General features: G+C 42.3%; 1 protein-coding gene across 1 annotated transcript; it reads left to right on the top strand.

The window, feature by feature from the left end:
* Positions 1-4,221: 4,221 nt before the first annotated feature.
* On the top strand, positions 4,222-7,247 carry ifi30b (IFI30 lysosomal thiol reductase b). Its single transcript, XM_052610338.1, has 7 exons — positions 4,222-4,437; positions 5,709-5,897; positions 6,065-6,133; positions 6,334-6,423; positions 6,548-6,700; positions 6,826-6,894; positions 6,990-7,247. The coding sequence occupies exons 1-7, from the start codon at positions 4,297-4,299 to the stop codon at positions 7,047-7,049; spliced, it is 771 nt and encodes a 256-aa protein (XP_052466298.1). The 5' UTR covers positions 4,222-4,296; the 3' UTR covers positions 7,050-7,247.
* Positions 7,248-7,778: the final 531 nt, after the last annotated feature.

Here is a 7,778-nt window from a genome sequence, read left to right as displayed (position 1 = left end):
CTTCAGTTGCTCCACTGCACACCTCTGATCACTTCCTCATTACTGCTAACCTAGCACTTACTCCTGAAGTGGCACACACTCCAACGCAGGTCACCTTTCGACGGAACCTACGCTCACTCTCTCCATCTCGCCTATCTGCTGTGGTTTCATCCTCTCTTCCACCATTCTCTCAGTTTTCTGCTCTGGACACGAACAGTGCTACGGACACTCTTTGCTCCACTTTAACATCTTGCTTGGACAACTTTTGCCCACTGTTGTCTAGACCAGCACGCACTGCCCCATCTGCCCCCTGGCTGTCCGAGGTTCTCCGTGAACATCGCTCTAAACTCAGGGCTGCAGAGAGGAAATGGCAGAAATCAAAAAACTCTACGGACCTCAGTGTGTATCAATCACTCCTCTCTTCCTTCTCTGCAAAGGTCTTAACAGATAAAACATCCTACTACCACAACAAAATTAACAGCTGCTGTGACGCTCGGACACTATTCAAGACTTTCTCTTCTCTTCTTAATCCGCCGCCTCCACCTCCTCCATCGACTCTTACAGCGGACGACTTTGCAACTTTCTTCACAAATAAGACGAGATCCATCAGTGAACAATTCTCCACACCACAGACTGAGGAAAACTTCACAATGACTGATGCACACTCTTTATCCTCCTTCTCCCCACTCTCAGAGATGGACGTCTCCAAAATTCTCCTGTCCAATCATCCTACTACTTGTCCACTTGATCCTATCCCCACTCACCTCCTTCAAGCGATCTCTTCTTCAGTCATACCTTCACTTACTCACATTATCAACTCCTCTCTTCAATCTGGAACATTTCCCTTAGCATTCAAGCAGGCTCGGGTAAGCCCACTGCTCAAGAAACCATCTCTAAATCCAGCGCTTCTTGAAAACTACAGACCGGTATCCCTTCTTCCATTCATTGCAAAGACACTTGAGCGGGCTGTGTTCAACCAGCTTTCTATGTTCCTTGGACAGAACAACCTCCTGGACAGCAACCAATCTGGCTTCAAAAGTGGCCACTCAACTGAGACTGCTCTGCTCTCGGTTACTGAAGCCCTGCGACTAGCAAGAGCAGCTTCAAAATCCTCGGTACTCATCTTACTGGACCTGTCTGCTGCTTTTGACACTGTCAATCACCAGATTCTCCTGTCCACCCTCAGAAAGATGGGGATCTCTGGAACTGCTCTCCTGTGGGTTAAGTCCTACCTCTCTGACAGATCCTTCAGTGTGTCTTGGAGGGGTGATGTTTCAAAGTCACACCACCTTGCTACTGGGGTTCCTCAGGGCTCAGTACTTGGACCACTTCTCTTCTCCATCTAAATGACATCTTTAGGATCTGTCATTCAGAAGCATGGCTTTTCTTATCACTGCTATGCTGATGACACCCAACTCTACTTCTCATTCCAGCCTGATGACCCGACGGTAGCTGCTCGCATTTCAGCCTGTCTGAGTGACATTTCCCGCTGGATGAATGACCATCACCTTCAGCTTAACCTTACAAAGACTGAACTACTGGTGATTCCAGCTTACCCATTGATTCATCACAACTTCTCTATACAGCTGGGCTCGTCAACCATAACTCCTTCGAGGACAGCCAGAAACCTAGGAGTTGTGATGGATCATCAGTTAAGCTTCACTGACCACATTGCTACAACGACCCGGTCCTGCAGGTTTGCCTTATACAACATTAGGAAGATTAGACCCTTCCTGTCAGAGCAAGCAACCCAACTTCTTGTCCAAGCTCTTGTTCTCTCCAGACTGGACTATTGTAATGCTCTCCTGGCGGGCCTTCCTGCATGTACTGTCAAGCCTCTGCAAATGATCCAGAATGCAGCAGCGAGGGTTGTCTTCAATGAGCCAAAAAAAGCTCACGTTACTCCCCTCCTCATCAGGTTACACTGGCTACCAGTAGCTGCTCGCATCAAATTCAAGGTACTGATGCTTGCCTACAAGACAACCACTGGCACGGCACCAACTTACCTAAACTCACTGGTTAAATCCTATGTGCCCTCCAGAAGCTTGCGCTCTGCAAGTGAACAACGCCTTGTGGTGCCGTCCCAAAGAAATTCAAAATCAATCTCACGGACCTTTTCCTGGACTGTGCCCAGCTGGTGGAATGACCTCCCAATCTCAATTCGTACAGCGGAGTCTTTACTCACTTTCAAGAAACATCTAAAGACTCATCTTTTTCGCCTGCACTTAACCTACTAACACCAGTACTTTTCCTTTTCTTGTCTTTTTCATTTAATAAAAAAAAAAAAAAAAAAAAAAATTATATACACCTGGCTATGCGTTCTATACTAGACTAACTGAGACTTGTCATGGCACTTGTATTCTGTTGTTGTTCTCTTGTTGACCTGACTGCTTCTATTGTTCTCATTTGTAAGTCGCTTTGGATAAAAGCGTCTGCTAAATGATTAAATGTAAATGTAAATAGCACTCGTGAGTGTTATGTGAGGAAAACTGCTCTTTTTTTGTGAAGGAGTTTTTCATTTTTTGCACTATAACAGCGCTTTGCTGTCTGGGTGCTGAAAAGGGCCCATTGTTTGCAGCAAGAACAACTTCGTCGACACCTGGAGATGGACAGTAGAACACACAGGGCAGTTTGGGGGGTGGTCTGGCCGCGGCGAGACTTAGCCCCCTCCTCTTTCTTTCCTGTAGATCAGGATGACGGCGGCGGCGCAGGGTCCAGCACTATCTTGGGCCGGGGTCCCATGCGTTTAGGGAGCTGATACCGTCTGGTGGCCGAGGCTCGGGTTTCACAGGCTGGGCCGCGGTGGTAGCAGCGGGCGCTTGCTTCGGAGGCTGACGAGTCGGCACCTGTCTGGGGCGACTGGCAGCAGCAGATGAAGTGCGTTTTGGCAGGAAGTGTTGCATCGCCTGGGACGACTTCTGCGCCTCTGTGAACCGTTCGGCGAACCCCTCTATCGCCGGACCAAAGAGGCCGCTGGGGGAGATCGGTGCATCCAGGAACTGGGCTCTGTCAGCATCCTTGATCTCCGTGAGGTTAAGCCACAAGTGGCCCTCCAGGACGACCAGGTTAGCCATCAAGCACCCAATGGCCTGGGCAGTGCTCTTGGTAGCACGTAGTGCTAAGTCTGTTGCACTTCTCAGCTCCCTGAGCGTGGCGACATCCGGGCCAGACTCATCAGTGGCGGCGAGAAGTTTGGCCTGGAAGACTTGCAGCCCTGCAAGTCTTGAGTAGGGGGCGCGCCACGATTTTGTGAGCTCGTCGTGTACCTCCGGAAAGAACGGGGTGGTTCGCTGACGAGGGGCTTGTTGGCTTGTTCATCCAGATGGCTACGGACTGGTTCCTCTGGAGGAGACCAATCCAGACCCAGCTCATCCACTGCCCTGGAGAGAACGCGGATAAGCTCGGGTCCATCCCGAGTTTAGAGCAGCTGGGTTCAGATAACATAGAGGGGGCGGGATCCGGCGAGCCCGAAAGCTCCTCAGCATCTGGAGCAGCTAGAGACATGCTGTCCTCTAGCAGTTCCTCCTCAGTCCCTCCAAACAAAACCAGATCACTCGCGGCAGCAGAGGGACACTGGTCTGGCTGTACAAAGAAGACTGGGGAACTTTCTTCTGGGCAGAGAGAATGAGGCACGCAGGGGCTGTAATAAAGTGAACTTAATTTATTGGATACAATAAAAAATAGCAGCTAACCATTAGCTTGCAGTAGCACCCATACATGTGCTAACATATGTAACAGACTTTCACTGAAATGGCACTTTCACAGTTTTAATGTATTTTATGTAGTCTTTGGACATTACATTAGTCTTAATGCTTAAGAGCCCTGTAAATCCCAATACTGAACAGAACATTAACCACAAACAGATCTTATACTATCATAAAATAAACAAAATAGCAATTAATTTCATGTACTCTTCAGTCTGTGTCAAAGAATGATGGGAAAAGCAGATTTCCCTCTATTTGTATGATTGTTAATTGAACTTAAGTTGTGGTTAAATATAAAAGTATAGTAATAACTGTAGATTTTAGGCATTTGTTTTGGTCTGACCAACAAAAACATTTAAGATATTTAAAGATTTTATTAAGGAAATACTGTAAAGTTACATATTATTGTGATACTGACAAAGCCACAGCACTCAGTTGTGAACGCTGTTTGCTCATGGGCAGCTTCTCTTTGCTGATCTGAGGCAAGTGAGCATTGTTTGTGTTCAGCTGCAGCTGCTCACAGTTGATTGGAGGTTATTTTTATTGGAGGAAAGTGTATGCAAGCTCTCATACAGCTCACAGAAAGCTCAGGGACTCTCTAAATACCAACAGCATGAACACTCTAATGCTCTGTTTGTTTTATGTCATATTCTTCAGAGTTTATGAAATCCAATGTAAATCTCACCCTAAGCCTTCATGTGGATACCCTCCATCCCAGTGGTGCAGGTCTCTGGAGATTGCCATTGAATGTGGGGTAAGTCTGTTTAAGAGGTTGATTTTAAGTCTTGAAACATTAAGTTCTTTCTTTTTTGCCATCTTTAAATGATAGAGGCATTTCTGCAGCTCAGTGTCATTATTGTAACGATTTGTGGCTTGATAAACCTGTACAATAATGTTGCTACATCTCAATGCAAGTCAATGTTTTTATTTAAAAATGGTTTAGGTGCCTGACAATACAGAATTATTAATTTGGTTTAACTTGCATTATGCAATGTGATAAAACCTGATGTTAATTTGCAGGGTGTTACTGAATGCTTAGAATATTGACTTTTACGGAGTATTGCACAGAAACACTGGTCTTGTAATGAAGCTGTGTTCAACATCACTTTCAAAGACTTCTTTGTGCTTATAAATTACTGTCATGCTTTTGAACACAAACCGCTTCCAATTAAACCGGCCACAAGGTTTCCCGTTTACAGCATGAGTTTGATGATGGTCCTCATGTCTACAACTGTATGTCTTTCTACTCCGAGCTCAGGGTCAGAAGGTCATCCTGTAACTAAAGTATGGGCTTTAGAAAACGTCTTTAACTTTTTTAATTTGTTCACTTACTGTGGCTATAGAAAAATATCACACCCTCACATTTTGTTGCTTTGTAGCCTGAAATGAAGAGACACTTTTTTTCAATTTATTAAGTGCAACGTATAACATCCAAGTGAAAGCTATAACATCAACATGTCAGAAATAAATAAATACATAAATTAAAAAAAAACGAATCACTGAGTTCACCCCCTCCTAAAAATGACTTGTAAACTCAATCAGCTAATCACATTCTCAATGGCACACAAACTCATTTGACTGTGATCAGCTGTGGTGCCTTTGAGCTTTACCATGAAAAGAGCTTTTCCAAAGTATTTCAGCCCTTGGTAGTGTAACTGAAGCGAACAATCAACTGTGGGTTGTTCATCTTTGGTTTCAGTGAAATTTCCCATGTCAGATTTATCTCAGAAATTCTTCTTTTCATGCAGTGATACTTAAATTACCCTGAGCTTATAAATTGATATTTCAATAATTTAACAACACTTTGCATGATTCCAATTCCCTGAATTTCGTTAATGGTCACATGATGTTTGTGTGCTATCAGACAAAATTAATGCAATTTTTATGACTTGATAATTCACAATCCAAGAATGTTGCCTTTCTGTATTTTTTCAAACTGGACCATGTCTAGATTTGTTTTGGGGTTTTTTTTGACTATTGTTTCAAGGTTTTTGTTTATCTCTCTCTCTTTATGCATCTGAATAGGTGTGGAAACAATGTATGGAACTGAACGCAACCCGGCCAGACCCAGAGGTTCCTCCTGTAGAGCTCACTCTCTATTACGAGAGCCTTTGCCCAGGCTGTAGAGCGTTTCTAACAGAGCAACTCTTCCCAACTTGGACTTTACTTAAAGATATAATGAAGGTCAACCTGATACCCTTCGGCAATGCTAAGGTACACCTCTGCTCTTTCATAGGGGTGTGTGTGTTGATATATATATATATATATATATATTAGGCATATATAATATCATATCATTTTTTTTTCTTTTTTTTTTTTTTTTACTATTTTGTGATAATTTTTTTTTTTTTTTTTTTTTTTTTTTTTACTTGCAATTTAAGGAACTACCTGAAGAGAATTCGTTCACATGTCAACACGGAGAACCAGAGTGCTATGCTAACATGGTTGAGGTGAGTTTATTAGCCAACAGTGTTTACTACGGTATAAGGAAAATATGTATGCGTGTGTGTGTGTGTGTGTGTATGTTTGGATATTATGTTTTGAGTATTGTTTTATTAGCTTAGCAACAAGGCAGCTCACATGGTTTTGTGGATGAGTTGAAGAAAAGTTTCTCTTTCTAGTTAAACTTTCCTAATATTTCTTTTAATAGGCATGTGTTTTATATGCAACCAATCATGCAGCATTTCCTGTCATCTACTGCATGGAGTCATCTGCAGATGTACTCAAATCTGCTAAGCCTGTAAGCATCTCTGAGCCAACATTACAGCACAACATTGTCCCTCATTACAGCATTAGGTTTCAGTGAAGAAGAGCCATTATGAGTTTCTCTTTCTCAGGTTTTTTTTTTTTTTCCTCTATGCTAGTGTTTGCAACTCTATGCACCGTTTGTTAAATGGCAGACCATAGAGTCCTGTACTAAAGGAGAGCTTGGCCACAGTTTGATGCATCAGAATGCAATGAAGACGCAGGCGCTCAGACCAGCACACACTCATGTTCCCTGGATCACCTTCAATGGGGTGAGGCCCTCTCAAAGCAGAGCAGCTGCACTAATCAAATCCGTCATGTTGAAATAAGACTAAGATTTCTGATGAGAGAGTTTGAAATGTACATGAATATGTATTTATTTATTTTTTTTCCACAGGGATACACGAGTGAATGGGAAGATAAGGCTATGTCCACTCTTTTCACCCTTGTATGCAGTTTATACAAAGTACAGTATGCTCATGTGTCTTCACATGTACTTTGTGTGTTTGCTGAAATATGCTAATCAACAGGACTCCACTAAGAATATTACTTCTCTTACAGGGAATCAAGCCACCAGTCTGTACTGGAGCCCTGAAAAAACTGGACCGAAGCTTTTGCTAGTTGAAGACAGAAGTGTTGCATAATACACACAATTGTGATATCTTTTTTTTTTTTTTTTTTCAACTGTAGTCTAAAAATTAAGGTACTTTATTTTATAATGTTAACACCATTTTAACCAGATGTATGTGTACTTGGCTATAAGTGTGTTTTGTAACCTCATTATCCACTACAAATAAAGAGTTAATAAAACCATGAAAACGTCAGCAAATCAATAACATGCAGCACATACTGCCTTCTGTGGCATCTAATGTCTTCCTAATGACCTTTTGTCTCAGTGGAAAGTTTCCTTTAGAAAATTGTTTAATGGATTTTTCAAATCCGTTAATGGAAAATCTGTAAGTATAACAGACAAATCCATGATGTCCTCATGTTCTGTCATCGAATTCAAAACGTTGGCACTGGGCTTGCTGCTGGAACTGCATTGAAATCACTTAAAGTTTCAGCCAATCCTCAACCATAAAAATGCACTTGCAATGCACTATAACTTTTCATTGCTTTATTTTCATATTTTGGCAGAATCCCTATCACTTTCTCATTCTATCTCTAAAAGTACTGTAACATTTTAAGCTCCATTACACAAAGCTTCATTCACAAAATCAAAAGTTGGAGTTTAATTGTGCTGTACTTTAAAAATGCTGTTCTGATGTCACGTGAACGTCTGCATATAAAGTATAAGTAACACATTACTTCAATTTCTGTAGATCCACTGAAAGCCACAATTACTTGTTA

This window comes from Carassius gibelio, chromosome A11 (assembly GCF_023724105.1).
Source record: "Carassius gibelio isolate Cgi1373 ecotype wild population from Czech Republic chromosome A11, carGib1.2-hapl.c, whole genome shotgun sequence".
In the NCBI taxonomy this organism is placed as follows: Eukaryota; Metazoa; Chordata; class Actinopteri; order Cypriniformes; family Cyprinidae; genus Carassius; species Carassius gibelio.
Note: the sequence above shows the minus strand (reverse complement) of the source record. Positions and strands in the feature narration are given on the sequence as shown.

Excerpts from the sequence above, each read along its gene's own strand:
- ifi30b (XM_052610338.1), top strand. The coding sequence starts at position 4,297 with ATGAACACTCTAATGCTCTGTTTGTTTTATGTCATATTCTTCAGAGTT. Across the intron at positions 6,134-6,333 it reads GCTATGCTAACATGGTTGAG|GCATGTGTTTTATATGCAAC; the intron begins GTGAGTTTATTA and ends TTCTTTTAATAG. Across the intron at positions 6,895-6,989 it reads TTGTATGCAGTTTATACAAA|GGAATCAAGCCACCAGTCTG; the intron begins GTACAGTATGCT and ends CTTCTCTTACAG.